The sequence below is a fragment of the Typopeltis vanoorti genome, chromosome 4, assembly GCF_054136105.1.
Source record: "Typopeltis vanoorti isolate ZY-2024b chromosome 4, IOZ_Tvanoo_1.0, whole genome shotgun sequence".
Lineage (NCBI taxonomy): Eukaryota > Metazoa > Arthropoda > Arachnida > Uropygi > Thelyphonidae > Typopeltis > Typopeltis vanoorti.
In genome coordinates this window covers 32,332,501-32,357,492 of record NC_143552.1, presented here as the reverse complement: position 1 = coordinate 32,357,492, position 24,992 = coordinate 32,332,501, and the positions used below count along the sequence as shown (strand labels likewise).

Below are 24,992 nucleotides of genomic sequence, written 5' to 3'. Positions count from 1 at the left end.
CAGCTTGTGTCGTACGAGAAGCGGCTAAAGAATTGTCAGTACCCTGACCATTTTGTTTAATTTGAGTCTCAGGGTCTGGGTTAGTCCCAAGGGGGTGGAAAGAGGGGAAAATAGTTCCACTGCATAAAGGTGGTTCCAAGACTGCTGTTGTAAATTACCGACCGATTAGCATATCAGGAATCATTGTCAAAGTCTTAGAGAAATTAGTCAAGAAAAGAATACAGGATTCGATAGATGAAAATGGGATATTGTATAGGGGACAACATGGTTTTGTGAAGGATAGGTCATGCCTCGGTAACTTGCTCATGTTTTATAACATAGTGACGGCTGAACTGGATAAGGGTAATGGGTTTACAGTGATTCTACTGGACCTTGCCAAGGCCTTTGACAGGATACCACATGGAACCCTAATCAGTAAACTGGAGCAGATGGGGATGGATATAGGGTTGATGAGATGGATAGGAGGGTAGTTGAAGGAGATGTACCAGAGAGTGGTTTATTCAGAAGTTGAGTCTAAAAGATGGCTTGTGACTAGTGGTGTGCCGCAGGGCTCTGTTCTTGGACCACTGCTTTTCAATTTGTTCATCAATGATATAGGAAAGGATCTGAGAGGAAGTGTTCACTTTTTTGCTGATGATGCAAAGTTGGGTAGAGCAATTGTGAGTGCACAGGATGATTTGGATAGTTTGGAGGACTGGGCTAGGAAAAATGGATGTCAATTTAATGTGGCAAAGTGTAAGGTTATGCACTTTGGGGAAAAGAATAGCAGCAGTATATCACATTAGTGGAACCGTACTCCAGAAGATTGATTAATCCAGGGATTTGGGAGTGTTGGTGGATAGGGAATTGAAGTTTAGGGGGCACATTGCAAAAGTGGCTAAATCAGCTCATCAAATCACTTGGCTTCTGAAAAATACTTTTACATGCAGAGACAAACAAGTTGTTGTTCCTCTGTATCGAGCCTTGATAAGACCCCATCTGGATTCCTGTGCCCAGTTATGGGCACCAGGGTTTCTTCGTGATGGGGAGGAAGTGAAGAGGATCCAGAGGCGAGTGACCAAGATGATAGCAGGTCTGTGGAATGAGCCTTATGAGAATGGGTTGCAGAAATTGGTCGATAGGTGGAAAAGGGGTGATATGATTGAGACATTCAAATTACTGAAGGGTTTCTATAAGATTAATCCAGAAAATATTTTTGAAAATAGGACTGGTGGTGTGAGGACTAGGGGCCATGCATGGAAGCTTGGCAAGAATGTGGTTGACAAGGGTGTTAGAGCTAGGTTATTTACTTGGAGAGTGGTGAATGAGTGGAATAAGCTGCCAGAGTCTGTTGTGGGTGCTACGACCATGAATGAGTTCAAGGCAAGGTATGATGGATACTGTGTGAATGTCGAATAGTTGTTCTTGACATGATGTTAGGGCCTCCCTCGATGAGTCTGTCGACTCCTTGGAGTTGCCCGGAATAATAATAATAATAATTATTATTACCCTTCTGGCCTGTGCTTTATACTGTTTGTGTGCCTGCAGGTCACCTTTCTCCTTAAATTCCCTCTACAGTTGTTTCTTTTTTTTTTGTAGCTCAAGCTTAATGGTGTTATTCATCCATTTAACCCCTACTTGATTTACTATTCGGACTCTAGGTATACAGTCAGCTATTACCTCCTGCAAACGTCCCTTTACCACCTCCCATGCGCTATCAGCATCCAACCCTTGCAGTTTTACATGCCATGGCACTGAATCAAGCAATCTCCTAAGCTTGTCATACTTGCTAGCCCGGTAATTCCACCTACCCTTTCTTAATTGAAAATTCCACACATTTAGCCACCTCCCAGGTCAAGACCCTATGATCACTCTCACCATTTGTGGCAACGTGGTCATATTCATTACAGTCAAATTCTCAGATGCAATTACTAGGTCAAGCACTTTCGAACCCCTAGTGTTTTCCATTACATGATGTCGCAAATAGTTATCCCTTAATAACTGCATAAAATCCAATTCCTTCCTACCATGGTGTTCTCTCCTCCTTCCAATCAATGTTACCATAGTTGATATCCCCCATAATAATTACCCTTCTTCCACACATTGCTTCTGTTTGTTTATGCATACTATCTCTATCATCTTTTCCATCACCTGGTCTATAGCAGCACCCAACTGTATATTTTGTTCTGCTAGTCTCAATCTCACACCAAATAGCCTCAGATGTGCTCTTTTCTCTATCCTGCAGTTCAACTTCTATTCTCCTTGGCTGCAGTTCATCAGCTATCATCAATAATACCCTCCCCCCCTCCCATTTTATTCTCTCTGTCCCTCCTGAACACACTATACCCCTCACATTCTATCCCACTAGCTATATTTTCTTCTGTCAGCCATGTTTCACTAATGCCAAGAACCTGTCGCCAGGAAGAGCCAACCAAGGCCAAAAATTCCTCCCTCTTGTTCCTAATACTAAATGCTCGTATTAGAAACAAAGCGATATTTTGTTGCATTAGTCAATATGTTGCGACCTCAGATTGTAGGTATTAATGAGACCTGGCTATCAGAATCAGACCTACTAACTGGTTTGGAGTGTCAAAAGGTACAGTACTTTTACGGAAGATAGAGAGGACTGGAGAGGAGGGTGTGTGTTTGCTGCTAATGATATAGGATGACTTGAGACCTATGATTGTAGCAGTACTACTACTAACAACATTTCATGTGGCACTGAGTTTGAAGCCATGTGATGTGAGGTGGAATCTAACAAGATCAATTACATAGTGAGGTGTTGTTATAGACCTGGCAGATCAGTTGCTAGTGATGACAAAATGCATCGCCAAGTAGAAAAGATGAGTATGAAACGAGTAATCGTAATGGGAGACTTTAATTATCCAAATATTGATTGGGTAGTAGTATAATCATGAGAAGAATGAAAATGCATTTATTGAGCTGTTGCAGGACAACTTCATTAAGCAGCATGTGCCAGAAGGAACTCGAGGTCCAAGAGTGTTAGATTTGAGTATATTGTCAGAGGGCGTTTCAGTTAAAGTTGTAACTATTCTGCTTACGGTTGGTGACAGTGATCATGAGGCACTTGGGAAGTGACTAAGTTTAAGAATGTTCCATTCAGAAAAGGTTACATGCTAAACTACAAAACAGGAAATTATGGCCAACTGAGGAATATACTGTGTTCAGTGGAATGGGATCGATTGCTTGGTGGGAGAATATGGACAGTGCATGGGAAGTATTTAAACCATACTTAAATGATGCGATATCAGAATGTTTCCCGAGAGTTCGAAGAATAAATTGGGTAGGAGTGAAACTGATGTGTAATCTTATTAAGCAAGAGATTCATAAGAAAAGAATGATGTGGAAGGAATACTGTGTGCATAACGATGATGTCTGTTATGAAAATTATAAGCACCAGGCTAGAATAGTCGCATCTGTTGTACTTAAAGCAAAGTTGGGGTGTGAAAAGAAACTGGCTCTGTGTGTTAAAGACAACCCACAAGAATTCTATCGATATGCTGTGAGTAAAAGAAAGAATGAATGTGAAAGAATAACTCTTACAAATCCAGATTGCATGAGGGTTACAGATGCAGAAGAGTTTGTTCAGTTAACGAGTGCCCATTTTGTTAAAAGCTATCAACCTGGTGGACGCAACATTGAGCTCACTGTTACCTCTTCATTAGATGAAGAAATGCAGGTGTGTGAGGCTGAGGTATTAGAGCTGTTGCACTAATTGAATAAGAATTCAGCAGTAGAGATTGATGGAATATCAGCACATATGCTAAAAGAGTGTTCAGCTGAACTGGCCATTCGTTTGACCAGGTGTGTGACTGGTCAAAGGAATGTTTAATATGAGTCTCAGAACAGGGAAGATTCCGTAGAAATGGAAGGAATGTGTGGTGATTCCATTGCACAAGGGTGGCTCAAAGATCGATGTATCCAACTATCGACCAATTAGTATCTAAGGAGCGGTGGTGAAGATTTTGGAAAAATTGGTTAGGGCTTGCATTCAGAAATGGATTGACAGTGAATCTGTACTTTGTAATGAACAATGGCTTTACTAAGGGAAGGTAATGTTTTAACAACTTGCTCACATTCTATAACAATGTCATCATTGAAGTAGACAAGGAGAATGGATACACCATGATACTTTTGGATTTTGCTAAGGCTTTTGACAGAATACAGCATGATAGACTGTTGCATAAATTTGATGAAATGGGTTTGGGTTATACAATATTAGCATAGATAAGAGGATGGCTGACTTATAGATATCAAAAAGTGGTATACAGGGGATCTGAGTCTGCAAAGTGTAAGGTAGCAAGTGGTGTACCACAGGGATCGATGCTTGGTCCACTGTTATTCAGTCTATACATTAATGATATTGGGAAGGATTTGACATGCAACATACAACTATTTGCTGATGATGATGCAAAGATAGGTAGGGTAATCAGGAATGCTGCTGATATTGTAGAACTTGCAGAATGATTTGAATAGGCTGGAATTGTGGGCATGGGAAAATGAGTGTCAGTTCAATGGGAGTAAATGTAAAATATCATTCACTTCGGCATGATTAGATATCCAGTGTCATATTATATTGGTGGGATTACGCTAGAAGAAACTGACGAGGCTAGGAATCTTGGAGTGTTAATAGATAGGAAGTTGAAGTTCAGGGGCCATGTGGCAAAGATTGCAAGATTACAACTCAAAAGTTAATTGCAATGCTGAAACTAACATTCACATGTAAAGATAAAAATGTTATTTTGCCTTTTTACAAGGCCTTGATATGACCTCACTTGGACTATTCTTATCTCCTGATGTGAATGATATTTTACATTTACTCCCATTGAACTGACACCCATTTTCCCATGCCTACAATTCCAGCCTATTCAAACCATTCTGGAAGTTCTGCATATCAGCAGCATTCTTGATTACCCTACCTATCTTTGCATCATCAGCAGATCTTATCTCCTGGTTTCCATTGTGATTCTGATATATTGGAAGGAGAGTGTTAAAAATTATATCAGGATTGTGGAATACTGATTATGAAGACAGATTGAGAATTTGTAGACTGCAGACACTAGCAAATAGGAGAAAGAGAGGTGATATGATTGAGACTTACAAACTTCTGAAAGATTCATACAGGATTTCAATTGATGGAATTTTTCAGTTTATGGAGGGTGGGGAAAGGACGAGAGGGCATCCTTGAAAGTTAAGAATGAAGGCTGCCAAGAAGGGTATCAGGACTAGATTTTTCTCTCAGAGGGTGGTGTGTGATTGGAATGAATTGCCTTTGGATGTTGTGAGTGCAAGCAGTGTGAATGAATTCAAGAATAAGTATGATAGCTGGTGGTGTAGTATGTGGCCTCCCTCAATGGGTCTCTGACCCCCCTGGAGGTCTCTCTTAATAATAATAAAAAGATATCTCAACACAAAAATGTTGAGATGTCTTTTGTGTTTTGTAAAGACATTCTCTTTGTCACTAACAACAACAACAACTTGTCAGGCATTACTATGTAACTTCTTGCTTGCTATTTACATGTGCACACTATTTACAAGTGCACATGCTCACTGAGGAGATTGATGGGTAATAATAATATCTCTGGAAGGAAAAGAAGTTTGGTATGCATTATTATTAAAGCACTATTCATTATAACTTGTCAAATGCTGCCTACATCTGGTAATTTCTTTCCCAGCCAATAATACTTAGTACTGTGGATGGACAGAAAGCTATGGATTTGAAAACACATTGCTTCTGTAGATCAGCAGTTGACAATGATGATATCCTGTAGATGGAAAGACTGGGTTCAAATTCCATTTAGGACATGGAGAATCTTTATAAAGGCTTTTTTAGAAGTGAGTTAGCCAGTCTCATATAAAGGTGGCAGAATTTTTTCATCTCTCAAACAGACAAACCAAATGGCATACATAGAAATGTAAAAACAATCATAATTTAAAATTATGAATCTTTTTACACTTGTTCATGCATTAGTATATTATTAGTTTTACTTTTGTAACATGTATGATCAGCACCTGCATTGTGCCCGTTATTGATTTGTGAAAATGAAATGTAAATCATTTGAAATTGATGTACTTACTAGATTCTGATAGTTTGTAGTAATTTCAGTCTTCTTTATTGTAATTCATATTTGTTAAGTGTAGAGATATCTTTTGTCACTAACAACAACAATAACATGTCAGCCATTACTATGTAACTTCTTGCTTGCTATTCACATGAAGTGCACATGCTCACTGAGATTGATGGGTAATTTACAGCTGTCAGAGAGAGAGCGTTCGGTATTGAGTAACAACGGAAACAGGTAGAGAGAGAGAATGAAAATTTGAGAATGGCAACCAGAGAATTTAGTTCTTCGGAAGTTTTTAAGAAAACAGGACAGTCGGAAGAATATTAATAGAAGATTCTGAAAAGGAATCATGGCATTGTGAATTTTTAAATTGGAAGAGTTGAGACTATCAACAAGTGTTTAGTAAATAAAAGAAGATATTGGAGTTGCCGTTCTAATTCAATGTTAGAGGAAATGCTGAATGAAAAGTTTTCTCTTCTGTCTTAAGGGCGCCAGATCTATTTATTATTCTACTGGATAAAGCACTAGAATTAGTGAAATCTGAAACTATGAAGTGACTTAAGAAGAGCTCTACTTAGATATTTGGTTTATGAAATAGTAAAAGAAACTGTCTTTCTCTGGTAAACATGTTGGTAATTCATGCATCATATTGAACTGCAAGAGGTAAAAATATTTGTACTCCAGTGAAGCAGAGAGGATGTTTGGAGCAGGTGTATGGTAAATGAGGAGATAAAAAAAGATCCTGTGATGAAGAAGTAGTAAATTTTTTGTTTTCAGAAAGAGCCTAACAAAGAAATTGACTCTAAATTTGTTGTTGTGAAAACATATACTTAATCATGTCTAGTAGACATGATTAAGTATATGTTAAACAACCCAGTAATAGCATGATTTTAATTTTTTAGGATAAGAATCTCTAAAATGTAGACTTATTTTAGAAGGCCTTAGATCCAGTTATTTTGTAGTTATTTATTTAAAATGTATATAGTGTTTTAGTTTCATTAAATGTATATATTTTTTTAATTTGGTCTCGAGTCAGTAATTTCCAGATTCTAAAAGGAGTAGAGTTCAAAGTCATGCACCAATCAGAATTGAACTCTTGTGTATGCTAAACACTCAGTACAATTTTTTTTTTTCCCTAGCCTGTAACTTTTCCCTACTACTAGGGTAAAGGCCTCTTCCATTGTGGGAGGGTTGGGTCTACTTCCCCCCATTGTGACCTACTCTATCTTGGGAGACTTTATTCACAGTCACAAACATCCATGCTTAGACGGGATTTGAACCTGCAGCCTCTTGGCTGGAGAGCGGATACACCAATCACTCTTCCAACCAGACAGGCAACAGTCTCTTTACGGAGATGAAACATGATAAATAATAAACACATACATACATTGTGTAACTAGAATTTTAACCCTAACCAGCACATTAATTAGGTTTCTAAGAAGCAAGTTACTTGACTGTGATAGCCATTTTCATATAAGAGAAAGTTAATTAATAACACATAAATTGACAGAATTCTAATGATATAGATAGAATGCTTACTAGGAATGAATAACCATCCAACCAGCCAAGACGTATATATACATCCAGGTTATCATGGATGTGAAATGCGTATTAAAAATGTAATACCATTCATATTACATTGAAATATATGATGGATACGAAGTGTAGAGGAGTGATGTATTTTATCCATATTGATGGCGAAGTGGTTAATGATGGTTGTTAAAGAGAACTCAGCTTCTTTATGAATTCCTCCCCCAAGATTTAAATTTTTATTCATGGATTACAACCTTTTGTATATGGAATTGCTATTAAGAAAGTATTTTAAAAATGTATATTGCCTGTGCTATTAATTTAAAACATTAATTTTTAGTTAATCAATATAATAGGTTGTGAAAACTTTATACTTCATATCAACAATAAACCCTTAGAAAGAGTAAAGGATTTTCAGTATCTTGGATCGTAATCAGCAAGACAGAAAATGATATCAGAAAACATAAACAGCTGGCTCTAGTCTTCCATAACAAACTCCACCCCCCATCTGGAAATCATCATTAGTATCATTAAAGACAAAATTAAGACTATACCATGCAACCAGTAGATCCATCTTCTTGTATGGTTCTCAAACCTAGACAATAAGCACCAAAAAAACTACAGATCTAATTAACTCCTTTGGAACTACATGTCTCAGATTGATCCTTGGATACACCTGGATGGACCATGTCACTAACTCTGCTGTGCTAAATTTGGCTAAGCAAGAACCACTTGTCAGTATAGTCAAAAAACTACAACTCAGATGGCTTGGGCATCAACTCAGACATTGTGAAGTCTTGCCCTTTTTGGAATCCTTCATCCTGTACAAACCAGAAGATGGCAAATGCAGTAGAGGAAGCCCATGTAAACAATTTTGGCAATACATATGTGAAACCATCAGTAGGCTGAACTGCAAAACTCCAACATCTACCAGTTAGCTCAAGATAGAGAGACTTGGAAGACCATAATTTGCAGTATTTAATTTTAAATATAAATCTCTTTTCCATTTTCACATTGTGAATAATATTGTGAATAAACTATGTATGTATGTAACCAGTACAACAGCAGGAATTATGTATTACTGAAAATTGAGTAGTTAACTAATTTATTTATTCATATGTAGTTTCCTCCCTTTTCTCCCCCATCCCTATTGGGGCGAGTTGAGCCCCCTCGTGGGGGTTAAGTATTTATGGCTGTAGATCCGTGTGTTCACGGAGTTGGTTTGCCTGCTTGCGGGATGAAAAACCCCAGATAAACTGGGGGGGGGGGACCCTGCTGTCCACGCCCAAGACCGGCTAACTTGGCTATGGCTGAGGAAGATCCTTAAGCTCCTCATGTCGGCAACGGGAATCGAACCCAGGACACCCCTTCCCCAGGCATATGGTTGCGAAGCGCATAGCCACTAGGCTAACTGTGCAGACAGTTAACTAATTAATTTTTAGTGACATAATTTCAACTTGTATGTCATGCACTTTATTTTGTATGTCAGTGTACTTTTTTTTAATCTCCTCATTTGTTTTGCTCTTCTCATAAAGGTTACTCATAAATTGCTTTAATTCTATTTTGTATAATTCTGATATATAATTTACATGTATGACTTAATAAGGTTGTCTATAATTTACACATTTCTTGCAGCTTCTTTTTTTTTTTTTTTTTTTTTCATGTGTTGGAATTATTCTTCCCAATTTCCAGTCATTAGGAATTTCACCAGAATTTAAGACTTCATTGAATAACTGCACTAAATAATAATTTGCTGTTTCTCCTCCATGCTTCCAATACTCTGTCAATATTTCATCTCTTCCTAGAGCTTTATTTGTTTTTATCCATCTTATTGCAGCATGTGTTTCCATCTCTAATATTTTTGGGGTCTCCTCACTTTTATCAAACTTTTTTTTCATAATTATCATTGTTGACTTTTGCAAAAAAAAAATTGTTAAAAATAGGTGCATCCAAATTTCAGAAAAATTTTTTTAACTTTGCCAGAGTGCCTGTTATCTTTCATTTTTAGTGGGTTTATGTGTTTTTGAAAGTTCTTTTATTGTGCTATATACTAATTTTGTATTATGATGGATATCTGCATTCTGGCATGTATCTGTTTTTGATTTATCAGTTTACATTTGGATGTAATTTTCTCTTTTAACTGCATGTGGTTTGTAGCAATTTAGGTGTGCTATGAGTATAAAGTTTTCCTCTAATTTTTTGTTTTTGTTTTTTTGATGCCATACATTTATCTCAGTAGTAAGCCAATTATTATTATGTCTCATAATAATAATAATAAGACATCTACACTTAATGCAATCTATACCCTTTTACAATTAGCTGAATTAATGTAGGAAAAAAAAAAGGCATAAATCTTTACTGTTGCTTTATAGACTTTAAGCAAGCATTTGACACAGTAAGTAGAAATAAATTGTTCAGAATTTTAGAACAAAAAAATAAAAGAGGAAAAAACACTCAGTGTTATCCTCCAGTACTATAAAAATACTATGGCAAATAAAATTTCAAGCAGTTGAAACTTCTGAAATACCAGTTGGTTTCCAGAAAATATATCTTAACTGCTTATAACAGATCCATCTGTGAGTCTGAGTCATGTCGAGAAATGTATCGTGCAGGAATATCTATTACTATTAGAGGTAAAACTAATAAGTTTAACCTGTGCCTGGAAGAACTGGTAAGAGTCTATTCCAGAAAACATGGGAATTACTGTGAATGGATAAAATCTACATCATAATATGCAGACGATATAGTATTATTTACAGATAATAAGAAAAACTTAAAGTATGTGATTGAAAACCTATATAAAAACAACTAGTAATGCAGATAAATTTTAGTAAAACCAAGACAATGGCAATAGGCAGAAATGGAGAAGAACCTAACTTAGAAGTGGAAGGAAATAAACTGGGACAAATTAAAAATTAAAAATAATTAAAAAATGCAATTACTTAGGCACATTGCTCACAGACAGGCTAAATTATGAAGAAACTATTTAACACAGAATAAATCTAGGGTTGTTTGCAATGACCAAACTGAGAAATATATAAAAAATACACATTTCTCCAAAGAACGTAAAATATATAGTTCAGTGGTACTTCCCACAGTTGAGTCAGGAGATAGAGAAGAATTACACTACTATATTTTAATACCAGTAAGCATCAAAGTAAACTAGTTACAGTGGTATGGACCTGTGTACAGCATGTCTACTGAAACGTTTTCTCAAATTCTTCAAAATGGAAGAATAGAACAAAATGGATAGAAAACATCTGAAATCTTACAAAAATTAAATAACTTGGCTGCTGATAGATTGGACTAGAAAGCTGTTGTTCACAGTAGCCCCTGCCTGCCTTAAGTAGTTGAAAAAGATGATGATTATATTTGCTTTATTACTACTTACATGGTAAAGTGTTGTAATATCCTAACCGTTTTAGCTGTTAGCTAAGCAGCTAACAAAATGAGAAATAAAATTTATTTTGTGGTATAGCACTGATTAAATAATAAATAAAAACTTCCCAATTAGTAGTGTGATTGCTATATAAGTTTTTTTATTTTTTGTTGGCTTCATTATAGATTAGTCATTCCACTGGAACATTTAGAACATTCACCTTTCTTCATGAAATATGTGAGTAAACTCCCTTTTCCTATTTCTGTCTTCTGTTTATCAAACTTTAAAATGGGTTTTATGTTAAACATTTACTCTGTTCTCAAGCAGTTTATTATTTTCAAAATAAAATCCATAAATTATTAAAACACTTAAGGAAATGAACAACGTAGTTAAGGATATAAATTAAATTATACTTTAATAAATATTTTCCGATATTTCGGCAACGTCACGTTGCCATCTTCTAAAGGAACTTACAAAAAAAGGCACGTGCACGTAGGCACTACAAATACAGTAACTGGGAATGAAGAGATGAAGCTATTGTTCTCCTAAAAGTCCTGATGGTGCCCTCCTCTAGCGGGCTAAGTAGGTGTTCTTGGCCGTTGGGCTGAAGGTCTACTGATGTAAGTCTCCCAAATTTGGGGCAGTCGCATACAACCAAATTTGTTGAGGTTTGGAGAATTTCTTAGGGCTGAGGCTGATTCCATAAATAGTCTTTCGAATTTGTATTTGCTACGGTGTATTACTGTAGCTTTCTTCCACCGTATTCTGTATCCAGAGCATGGTCTGCAAGACCAGAATGGCTGTACTTGTGAAACCGGATGTAATCCTTGTGTTCAGAAATTCTGATGTTTGCTGTCCTGCCTGTTTGGCCAGAGTAAGACAGTTTACAACTGCAAGGGACCTGGTATACACCAGGTAGGTCTAGGGGAAGTGGTTGGTCTTTAGTGGAGCGGATAAGGGATGCCAATTTTCTGTAAGGTTTGTAACAGGAGGTCAGGTCATGCTTTTTTTAAGATTTTGGTAATCTTTTCCGAGGTGCCTCGGATGTAGGGAATGATAATGGATTTAGAGTAATCCTTGTTGTGGGGGGGATCTGTGGTTTGTAGGTTCTAATATTTTTTGGATTTTTTTGGGGGAGGGGGGGTAGCCATTGGCTGAGAAAGTGTTGAGGATGTGATTTAGTTCAGTGTTTAGGGCCAAGTCGTTTGAACAGATTAGTTTAGCCCTGTTGTATAGTGTTTTCACTACTCCATATTGTTGTGAGGGGGGCGGGGGGGATTGTTGGTGAATGTATCTGCCTGTATGGGTGGGTTTTCTGTAAACTGAGAAAACCAAGGTTCCATTAGGCTGGCGGGTGACTAGTGTGTCTAAGAAAGGGAGGCTGTTTTTTTTCTTCTTTTTCCAAGGTGAATTTGATTCTGGGGTGTTCGTTGTTTAAGTGTATTAAGAAGGAGAGAAGTGTTTTAGAGCCATGTGGCCAAATAGCGAACACATCATCACCGTAGCGAAGCCATATGGTTGGTTTTTGTGGGGCAGAGGCTAAGGCTTTTTCTTCAAAGGTCTCCATAAAGAAATTGGCCAAGGGTGAACCCATGGCTGTCCCCTCTATTTGTTTATAGAATTTTCCCTGCCAAACGAAATAGCCTGAGTTCATTGTGAACTGAAATAAGGCTGAGATAGCGGGAGAAAATTTAGCTTGGATTAGCTCTAAGGATTCTTTGAGTGGGACATTCGTAAATAAGGAGGAGACATCAAAACTGATCATTATGTCAGTGTGTTTGAGTGTAAGGTTTTCTATGCTGGCTTTGAAGTGGGCTGAGTTTTTTTATGTATGAAGGTGTGTTGCCAGTATAGTGTGAGAGAGCTTTGGCCAAATGTTTTGCTAGTTTGTATGTGGGGGAATCAATGCCATCCACTATGGGACGTAATGGCACATTTTCTTTATGTATTTTTGGGAGTCCGGTAAATACGGGGTGGCGGAGTATAGAGTTCAATGGCTTTAATCTGTTGGTAACTTCTACAGGCCAAGAAGTGACTCTCTTAAGGAGCTGTGAAGTTTTCTAATTTGAGAGTTGGTGGGATTGTAATTGATGGGGAGGTAAGTAGCCCGATCTAATAGAAGAGCTTTCAGCTTACCTGTGTAGTCCTTTTGGTTAAGGACTACAGTTGCATTTCCCTTATCAACTTTGATGATAACTGTTTCTTTATTATTTTTCATTTCCTGTGGAGTTTTATATTCCTTGTTGGATATGTTGGTTTTTGGTGGGATTGCTTTGGAAAGGACACAAGCTACATCCAGTCTTACACTGTTGGCGACTTGGTTGGGAAGGTGGTGGATTCCGCGTTCGATCTGGATCATAATATCCTCACTAGGTATTTTTTTGGGAGCAATGGTGAAGTTGTGGCCACGTGACAGCACGTTGATTACTTCAGGGTGACTGAAGAAAGGTTGATTACGGTATTGGTAGCAAGTTTTGGAAGGACGGTAGAGTCTTTAATTTTTTTAGAACCTCTGACACAATGAAAAATGAGAAGTTGGTCCTTGTTGGGGATCTAAATAGCAGAGTAGGAAATGATTGTCAGGCATACAAAAATATTTTGGGAAAATTTGGAGAAAAGAGCAAAGCTGATAATAATGGCAAATACTTGTTGGATTTCTGCTCAGGACATTGACTGGTTATTACTAACACCATGTTCCAACATAAAAATGTGCACAAATTCACATGGAGAGAAGAGGCATGGAATAAGAAAAGTCTCATTGACTATATTATTGTTGATAGTGATGTTTTCTCCCTGGTGCAGGACACCAGAGTGTACAGAGGATTTGAAATTGGAAGTGCTCACTATTTGGTCTTGAGCAGGATAAAATTGAATTTCATATTGAAAAGAAGAACATGTAAGAAAGTTTTAAAGAGAATAAAAGTTGAATAGCTCTCAGATGTGAACTGTAGACTAAAATATACAAACATTATTCAAGAAAAAATGAAAGAGTTTGAGAACAGGCATCAAACCTTGGAGATTCATTGGCAAGCTCTGAAGCAAGCATTGATTGATTCTGCCAGAGAGGCATGTGGTGAGGTTGCCTGCAAGGATAGAAAAATCAAAACTCCCTGGTGGACATAGGAAGTTAAAGAGGCAGTAAAGGAAAAGAAGGAAGCATATCAAAAGTTCCTGGCAAATAAGTCAGCTTGTGCTCTTAGAGAATACAGAGACAAATGTAAGAAAGCTAAACACTGTGTAAAACTAGCTAAACAAAAGTCATGGGAAGACTTTGGTAAGAACATAGAAAATAAATATCAAGAAGGTGGCAAGATATTCTGGAGGTTGTTGAAGAAGCTCAGAAATGGATGAAAGAGTGCTGTTAAAGGAATTAGAGATGAATAAAGTTGATATGAAAACTGGAGAAAAAGATATCCTTGAAGTATGGAGTAATTACTTCGAAAAATTGCTAAATGAAACTAGCAGTGATGACAGCACAGTGATAAAAAACACTGACCAGGCATGCAATCAGGAATACATATCCATACTTGAAGTAGAAAAAGCCATCAAAAGTCTGAAATGCGGAAAGGCAGCTGGAGTAGATGATATTAGACCATAAATGCTCAAGTATGGAGGTATGAAAGTTTTACAGTGGCTACACTGCATAGTTCAGAGGGCCTGAACAGAAGAACGAATTCCAGATGATTGGAGTAGAGCTCTCATAGTACCCATATATAAAAAGGGAAATAAAAACTGATTGTGAGAATTACAGAGGTATTTCTCTACTTAGTGTTCCTGGTAAGATTTATGTCAGTATACTTAAGAAACGGTTGAGAAGGATTGTGGAAGAAAAGCTTGATGAGGAACAAGCTGGATTCAGGCCAAATAGAGATTGTCAGGATCAGATATTCAGTTTATGACAAATAGTTGAGAAGTCATGGGAATATAACAAAGATCCGTATTTAAGTTTTGTATATCTGGAAAAAGCATATGACAAGGTGCCAAGAGAGAAGCTATTCAAAACGTTACAGTTGTATGTGTCAGTGGATCATTATAACAAGCAATACTTAGTCTTTATTTGAGTTGTAAGTCAGCAGTTAGAATTGAAGGAAGAAAGGGAGATGGTTTAATGTTAAATCTGGTGTCAGACAAGGATGTACATTATCACCTCTGTTATTCATTATCTATATGGATTACATTATGAAGAAAAGTGGTATTAAACCTAATATCAAAATCGGAGATGTTAATGTCAGCCCCTTGCTTTATGCGGATGATGTTATATTTCTAAATAAATCCACTACAAGTCTGCAAGATTCCCTGATTAAATTGAATAACTGTTGTGACAGGTATGGTATGATGGTCAGTAATAACAAGACAAAGATAATGAAAATAGGCAGAAGCATTGAAAACATCAATAAAACATTTCAGCTACTTAGGCACGATTTTTAGTGAAGATGATAAATTAAATATGGAAATAGTCAACAGAATCAACAAAGCTTGTGTGGTAGGAAGTCAACTGAATAAATTTATATTGAATAAGAGAGAAATTAGCCAAAACATTAAATTAGCTGTATACAAGCTAATGTTCAAACCAATTTTAACTTATGGATCTGAGAGCTGGGTCAGAAGTAAAACACTTTACTAAAGATTGGAGACCGCATATATGAGCGTCCTGAGAAAGATTAGGGGCGTGAAGAGATGGCATCAATGGCAGTATCATATTAAGAACGAGGATATTAGGAAAGAACTTGACAATGTTAGCATCCAGGAATGTGTTAGCAGAGCTAATCTCAGGTGGTATGGTCACTTAAACAGAATGGGAGAGGAAAGATTAGCAAAACAAGTGTTCTCTGCCAGGTTGGCAGGAAAAAGACACAGAGGAAGACCAAGATATAGGTGGATTGATACGGTAAAAAAGTGCCTTAGAAGATAGAAATATAACATCTGACAATGTTGTAGCTTGGACAGGTAACAGATTGAGATGACGGAAAATTGTAAGTAGGAAGTTAGTAATGATGTAAATTTTTCATGTAGTACTATCATATCCTGTACATCCCTTGAGGGTAAATGTCAGGAATTTGATGATGAGAAACTAGGAAGATACTGAGGTTAAATCATTTCACAAGTCACATTTTTCCATATACAAATAGTAAAAAATGAGTATTTTAATAATATGTTGATACACCATTTTATGATTTTCTACTAGGTTACAGGCAAGAAATTATTTCTTGTTTTTATACCTTTATCCAAGCATAAGCAAATGAAGTTTGTGCAGTATCTTCAAGACTGCACAAACTTTGTGTGATTTGAATTAAATAGCCTCTAGATACATACAAGTAGCCCTGTTGTGAACATCTTTACAAAGTTTGATTGCATGTACTTAGGTAAAAGATTAAAAGAATATAATTTGTCTTTTATAATTCACTTAGTTTCAAAAATTCTATATGTCAGTTTTCATGCAGTTGAATTCTGTATTTGCATTATTGTGATTCTCATTTTTCATTGATTTTAAGTAAAAAAAAAAAAAAAAAAAAGAGAAATACAAACACTAGAAGCCACTCTGTTCTGGAATGAAAGTTTCAGGCTTTTGTATTTATTTAATTACTTTTACTGATCAATTTTTTAATACAATTTTCCATATATATTTATCTCTGCTGTAGCATACTCATTTTGTATTAGGCTACTAAGAAGTTAGCTAAATTGTGGATTAATTGCTCTGGCAAATACTCTGGCTTAGTTCTCTTCTGGATAGACACAGTGGCCTTTAGTTGCCAGCCCTGAGTTATCAGTCACTTTCTGTAAAGATGCTTCAGTCACTTTTGCCTGTAGATCTTAACTAGTTATTTGTCACATAATAACTTATAGCCAGTCTGGCATCCTTCTTGATAACTATTAAATTGTGACCAATTTAGACTGTAATCTGAACTTTCTCACAAAACATCCAAGTAAAATATTGAATATTGTGATTTTAGTTGAGGTAAGAGGAAATTTATTAAGATTATTATTACTGGAGGAAAAGTAAGAAACCAGGAGATTGGCATTTTCTGAGAGTTTTTTCAGGCTAAGGTTATGGCCAATAACTTTGACAATAGACTAGAAAGCCTGACTTCCACTTGGAAACGATACAAGTTTCCTCTTTTCAGCTCTTTCATTATGAACTTGGATATGCTAATCTGCTATGTTAGTTATTCATTTTAGCATTTAGTGGAATAAACAAACATCTAAGCTAATAATTCACTAAATTTATTTAACTAATTAAATTACTCAGCTAATATTTCACCTTGGTCTCCAAGGCATCTTCATGGGCACAAAGATATATTGAGCACTTGCATGCAGGCATATTAGTAAGAAGGCAAACACACACTGATTGTAACAGCCAGCTCCTAACTGGCACCCCTATGTGTGCGGTGATGGGGCACTTGCTAAAGGTCTCCTAGATTTTTGGCAGTGTAATGCAGCCTGATTTAGGGAATGCTGTAGCTGTGGCAGATTCCAGAAATAGTCTGATTTAGATCTCTTTTTGTATAGGAGGGCAGTTTTCTTCCATTGGATGATCTGTATCCATAACATGGCCTGTCATCCTGAAATGACTGTAATGTTGATAAAGGACATCTTTTCTGTGTTCTTCCAGATGGATTGGTATTAGTTCCTGTTTGTCTGAAGTATTTAAGTTTGCAAGAGCATGATGATACTGTAGATCCCAAGATGGTCCAGATGGTGGAGATAATCTTTGCGTGAGGGGATAAGGATAGCTAATTTTTGGTAAGACATTTGGGACATCTCCATGTCCTAAATGTCTTATACTTTTTAAGAATGTATACAATTTTTTCCTGAGGTGCCCCAGATATAGGGAATAGCAATGGATTTCTTGTGTTATGGATTTTCCCCCCTTGGGGAGGGGGTGATCAATCTCTGAGTAAGATCAACGTTTTTCAATCGTATTTGTTTTTAAGCAGGAGATAAATTTCATCTCCCAGTGTGAAACCACTGGCCTCAAGCCTGAGGTAGCTTGAAAAAGTTCCATGTTTGGTCTGTAGAGCAGGGTTTCCAGATTATGTAAAAAATAAATTTAATGAAAATAGAATAAAAAAAAAATTCATAGCTCACTCACAGTACTTGTGTACTATACAGCATCTTGTGAGTGGGAATCACATTAAAAAAAAATGTGTGTGTGTGTGTGTGTGTGTGTGTGTGTGTGTGTGTGTGTGTGTGTGTGTGTGTGTGTGTGTGTGTGTGTGTGTTTTCCCCAGAGCAATTAAGTATTATAGTAGTGTTACTCTTATCCACTTTGGTGATATTAACAGTGGTTTTTAAGTGCAGTCAGTTTTTTTTTTAAGGCTTTCCTGAATTTGCAACTTAGGCTTCATCTAACCATATCATTAGCAATATGGGATGGGAAGCTGTGACTGAGGGCTTTGATAGTTTTTTCCCAGAGTTGAAATGATGACTTGTTAATTATTGCTAGTTCTGGTGGTACTGAGTCTTATTTATCTTCTTGACTAATTTGTTAAACTTTTGGATATCATGGGCCTTGCTTTTTAATTTTTTTTTTTTAACTGAAGCATCAGTCAAACTCAGCATTCAGCATACTGAGCAGCTCATCCTATATCACTTGAATGGTGCTATTCGTGTTGGCCAACATGGATCATATGGCATTGATTTGCTCTCGAAAAAGAATGAAACTAGTGCAATGATAGATGCAGAGTTTTTTGGGAGACTTTTAAACTTGGGCTTGATTTTTACATAAGTGGGAATGATGCCAAAGTTGCTATAGTGTTTAAGGAATGCCAGTCTGTTTAGAAGTCTTGATAATCTGCGTTTTGACTTACCAAAAACACATGTTTTGCATGCTATATCACTTCCATGTGGTATTTCTAATTTGATATGGATGCTTAAATGTTGGTTATTCATGTTGATGTTTAGTGGAATAAAACAAGTATCTTGAAGCTAATAATTAGCTAATTAAATTATTCAGTCAATATTTTGCCTTGGTCACAAGGACATCTTTGTTGGCACAAAGAGATATATTGAGCACATACATGCAGACACACTAGCAGGAAAGCAAACATACACTGATTGTAACAGAAATTTCTTGCAGTTGTAACTGGTACCCTCTATGGGTGTAGTGATGGACACTTGCTGAAAGTTTTAAAACAATGGCCTCTCAGATTTTTGACAATGTTTAAGTTAGAAAAATTTTGCAGTGCTGTGGCAGACTCCAGAAATAGAAGCAGATTCATAGATACAGATCACCAGATCCAATAAAAGAAAATCTCTCTGTTATACAGAAACATTTAAATTGAACTATTTCTGGAATCTGCAACTGCACTAAAACATTCCCCAAATGTAAACAATTGCTGCATCACACTACCAAAAACCTGGGAGACCATTGTTTTGAGACTTTCGGCAAGTGCCAGTTGTGAGACTGGAGGAGCTTGCTGTTACAATCAGGGTGTGTGTGTGCATGCACACATGCATTCCTACTAGTGTACCTTTGTGCCCATGAAGACGCATTGGAGACCAAGGTGAAATATTGGCTGAGTAATTTAACTAGCTAAATAAATTTAGTTAATTATTAGCTTCAGATTCCCCCCCCCCCACTAAACACCAATATGAGCTTTGCCATGAACACGAAAGGAAGATGGAGAATACAATGAATGTAATCTTCTAGCCTTGGTACGCTTCTTAAAGAACCAAAGCTTACATTTAAAAAAAAAAATGGAATTGAGGAATAAAGGTTTCCATACCAATAAGAATTACTTCAGTGCTATGTTCATTACAAGTATCATAAGACTGACAACACTAATCCAACTGAGGAAAATGAAGCAAACTCATGAAGATAATTCTATACACCTGTGAATGAGATTGGCTTTGTGAGTATTGCACCATGGGAAGAGAAAATCAGGGATACAATGCAAAGAATGACAAATGCTAATACTGCATTCAGAAAATTAAATAATATATGGAGTGAAAATCACCAAAATATCATAATAAAAACCAAAATAATGATCTTCAATAGCACTGTATTATTATATGAATGACAGACATGGAAGCTGATCAAAAACAGAAAGCTAAATTAAATAGTTTTCAAACAAAATGTCATAAAAATTAAAAATATTTTGGACCCAATGTATAACAAATGATGACATATAAGCTGACTGTGCAAAAAAAGCATCACCAATGAAATAAAAAAAAAATGCAGATGGAAATGGATTGGATATATACTGAGAATGGACAGCAGAGAGATTCCAAGTGCATGGTGCATATGGAAATGGGTGCACCCCCCCCCCTGCTGTGGTACTAGCAGGTGAGCTGTGTGACTTTTTCATGTCATTGCTGAGATACCAGTCGTGCCACTGACCGATGTGAGCCCTTCTGTTGGATGTCTGTTCATGGTTAATCCAGTCCTGGTACACCCCTTGATACAGTAATACAAGAGCAACCAACAAGTGCGGCTGTTACAAAAATACTGGCACCTGCCCTCCGGATCCCAACTATCGGCCCACAGTCGAATTGTGTGATATTCATTATCACACCGAATATATAAATCAGAGAGTTTTCCTAATGCTTTGCAAACTCAGTGTATAAAGAAAGTTCTGAAGCCCTACTTCATTGACCTATTCTAATTGTAAAGACTGCCTTCCTATTCCATAAGTTTGGGAAATTATTATCTCAATTGTATTAAATAAATTTATCTCTTATATATTTTAATTTAATTTCAGCCCAATAGTTTTAATTCATGAACATGCTACTGTATACCTAGAGGGATTCCATTTTAAGCAATTGTGCTCTATTTATTGTTTTCTAATTCAATTCCTATTGTTGTTCAATAATTGTACTGATGAGGTCTTATGATACATAACACAAAATACTTACATAATAAAATTTATTTTACTGTAGCATACATGTTATACTATAGTTATGATACTCCAGAGGTTTCGTTATAAAAGAAAATAAAAATTCTTTATTTGAACATCTTTAAAACTTGTATTTTTCTGAAACTCATCATCACAAATTCCTGACATCTACCCTTAGGGGGGGTGTACAGGATATGATAGTGCTGCATGAAAAACTTACATCATCACTAACTTCCTATCTACAATTTTCCTCCAAATCAATCTGTTACCTGTCCAAATGCCAACATTATCAGATCTTATATTTCTGTCTTCTAATGCACTTTTTACTGTATCAACCACATATATCTTGGTCTTCCTCTGGGTTGTTTTCCTGCCAACCTGGCAGAGAACACTTGATTTGCTAATCTTTCTTCTCTCATTCTGTTTAAGTGATCATACCACCTGAGATTAGCTCTGCTAACAATGTTAAGCATATATGATTCTTTCCCAATATCCTCATTTTTAATATGATATTGCCATTGATGCCATCTGTTCATCTTATATCCTAATCTTTCTCAGGACTCTCATATCTGTGGTCTCTAGTCTTTGGTCAAATGTTCAATTTCTAACCCAGCTCTCAGATCCGTAAGTTAAAATTGGTTAGAATACAGCTAATTTAGTGTTTTAACTAATTTCTCTCTGATTCCATATAAATTTATTCAGTTGACTTCCTACCTTACCATCTTCACTAAAATTTGTGTCTGAGTAGCTAAAATGTTTTACTTGTTCTATAGGTTCTCCATTCACAATGCAGTTGATATTTTCAATGTTTCTACCTATTTTCGTTGTCTTTCTTGTTATTGCTGATTTTCATACCAAATTTATTACAGCAGTTATTCAATTTAGTCAGGGAATCTTGCATACTTGTACTGGATTTATTTAGAAGTATAACATTGTCTGCATAAAGTAAAGAGCTAAGATTAGCATCTCCAATTTCGATATCAGGTTTAATACTGTTTTCCTTCATAATGTGATCCATATATATCCTTAATAACAGAGGGGATAATGTACATCCTTGTCTGACACCAGATTTGATATCAAACCACCTTCCTGTACTTCCTTCAATTCTAACTACTGATTTACAACTCAAAGACTAAGTATTGCTTGATATAGTGCCCCATTGACACCATACAACCATAGCATTTTGAATAGCTTTTCTCTTGGTACCTTGTCATATGCCTTTTCCAGATCTACAATGCTTAAATACAGATCTTTGTTATATTCCCATGATTTCTCAGCTATTTGTTGTAAAGTGAAAATCTTATCCTGACAGCCTCTATTTGCCCTGAATCCAGCTTGATCTTCACCAAGCTTCCCTTACACAATCCTTCTCAACCATTTCTCAAGTATACTTCATAAATCTTACCAAGAACACTCAGCAGGGATATACCTCTCTAATTCTCATATTCAGTTTTATTTCCCTTTTTATATATGGGTACTATGAGAGCTCTACTCCAATCATGTGGAATTTGTTCCTCTGTCCAGGCCTTCTGTACTATGCAGAGCAGCCACTGTAAGACTTGTATACCTCCATACTTGAGCATTTCTGGTTGAATATCATCTACTCCAGCTGCCTTTCCACATTTCAGGCTTTTGATGCCTTTTTCTACTTCAAGAATGGATTTGTATTCCTGATTGCATGGTCAGTGTTTTTTTACCACTGTGCTGTCACTGATTTACTCCATATTTCAAGGATATCTTTTTCTCCAATTTTCATGTGACCTTTATCATATCTAATTCCTTTTACAGCAGCACTCTTTCCTCCATTACTGATCTTTTTCAACAACCTCCAGAAAATCTTGCAATCATCTTGATATTTATTTTCTATGTTCTTACCAAAGTCTTCCCATGACTTTTGTTTAGCTAGTTTTACACAGTGTTTAGCTTTCTTACATTTGTCTCTGTATTCTCTAAGAGCACAAGCTGACTTATTTGCCAGGAACTTTTGATATGCTTCCTTCTTTTCCTTTACTGCCTCTTTAACTTCCTATGTCCACCAGGGAGTTTTGATTTTTCTATCCTTGCAGGCAACCTCACCACATGCCTCTCTGGCAGAATCAATCAATGCTTTCTTCAGAGCTTGCCAATGAATCTCCAAGGTTTGATGCCTGTTCTCAAACTCTTTCATTTTTTCTTGAATAATGTTTGTATATTTTAGTCTACAGTTCACATCTGAGAGCTATTCAACTTTTATTCTCTTTAAAACTTTCCTACATGTTCTTCCTTTCAGTATGAAATTCAGTTTTATCCTGATCAAGACTAAATGGTGATCACTTCCAATTTCAAATCCTCTGTACACTCTAGTGTCCTGCACCAGTGTGAAAACATTACTATCAACAATAACATAGTCAGTGAGACTTTTCTTATTCCTTGCCTCTTCTCTCCATGTGAATTTGTGTGCATTTTTATGTTGGAACATTGTGTTAGTAATAACTAGTCTCTGTCCAGAGCAGAAATCCAACAGGTATTGCCATTATTATTAGCTTTGCTCTTTTCTCCAAATTTTTCAAAATATTTTTGTATGTCTGACAATTATTTCCTACTCTGCTATTTAAATCCCCAACAAGGACCAACTTTTCTTTTCTCATTATGTCAGTTGCTTTCTCTAAAGCCTCAAAAAATTCCTCCACTTCTACCTTAATAGAACCTTCTGTGGGACCATAGGCACAAATAAGTCTCATTGTCCAGTTCCCCATTCTGATATTTGCCTACATCACTCTACTTAATGTTGTCGGCCATTCAAGAAGATTAGCCTTGTATTTAACGTTGAATACTGTAGCTACTCCTGACTTTTCCTTTTCCCTATATCAATCCTTTGTATGTGAAAGTATTTTGTGTTCAATTAAAGGCAAGTGGTATATATGCCAAGGAGTAATTTGGAATCTGCCGTAAATTATTGGAAAAAGAATTTGTAACTCCCAGTTAGTGTATTTCTGTTGTTTGCGAGATTTTTCTTCATGCCTACTTCGTAAAATTGAAAGATAGGTGCATTAAAGGAACTTCTGTATGGTCAAGTGAGACTACAGAACATTTAGCTGAATTCTATTTTCAATTTGTTCGGTAAAATATTTTGTGTCTTCTCTCAGTATTGAATTAACTGCAAAAATTAGAATATGAGAGGAAATTACTCAGCTCATTTATGTTATTTTAAAAATAGCCATTTTATTATTCATTGTATATAAAATGAATAACAAAATGGCCATTTTTAGAATGTGGGTTTGAACAGTGCAGATTCACTTATACACAATTTTTTATGAATAAATATATTGGAAAATTTTTTTGAGATTTTTAACAATTTGAAAAAAAAACTCCCAGACGAAACTGTGTTTCCCAGGAATATTGAAAAAATTAAGGAAAAGTTAGATATAAATGCATAAAATATATGTAGATACTAGTCTATTTTATCATTTACTACCATAAAGTATACACAAATCTATTATAAAAAGTTGAAATTTATTAAAACTTACATACACAAACATTTACATAACTGGTAATTAGTTTACGGAATTAACAACGCAAATGAAGTATATTAATTAAAGGTAACTTTAATGAATCACTTCTATATTTCGGCAACATCACATTGCCATCTTCAGGAACATAAAGATATGGTATGTGCATGCAGGCACTAACACAAAGCAAATGAGGAAGAAAGCAAGAAACTAATATTGTTCCTAAAGTCCTAATGGTGCCCTCTTGCAGGCTAATTTGGTAGTCTTGGCTGTTGGGCTGAAGTTCTCATAATGTAAGTCTCCCAAATTTGGGGTAGTTTCATGCACCCAAATTTGTTGAGGTTAGGAACGTTTTTTTAGAGCTGCTGAAGATTCTTTGAATAATCTTTCGTATTTAAACTTGCTGCGATGAATTATTTTTGTTTTTTTCCAACGAATTTTATGGTGGGTATCTAAGGCATGGTCTGCCAGCCCAGAGCGGCTGTACTGGTGAAACCGGGTGTAGTCTGTGTTCTGAAATCCTGAAATCCAAATTAGCCCACCAGAGGGCACCATTAGGACTTTAGGAACAATATTAGTTTCTTGCTTTCTTCCTCATTTGCTTTGTGTTAGTGCCTGCGTGCACATACCATATCTTTATGTTCCTGAAGATGGCAATGTGACGTTGCCAAAATATAGAAGTGATTCATTAAAG

The 24,992-nt window shown here is 36.2% G+C and overlaps 1 protein-coding gene across 4 annotated transcripts in view; it reads left to right on the top strand.

Moving 5' to 3' along the window:
• Positions 1 to 24,992, top strand: part of LOC150107208 (uncharacterized) — a 351,505-nt gene that overhangs the window by 311,425 nt on the left and 15,088 nt on the right. For 3 of the 4 annotated variants that reach the window (XM_090391063.1, XM_090391062.1, XM_090391064.1), the window contains one exon: positions 11,160 to 11,211. The exons of the other annotated variant lie outside the window; for it this stretch is intronic. In XM_090391063.1, coding sequence (XP_090247189.1) covers positions 11,160 to 11,211 — 52 coding nt within the window. The remainder of the gene's footprint in view (positions 1 to 11,159; positions 11,212 to 24,992) is intronic. 4 annotated transcript variants of the gene reach the window in all.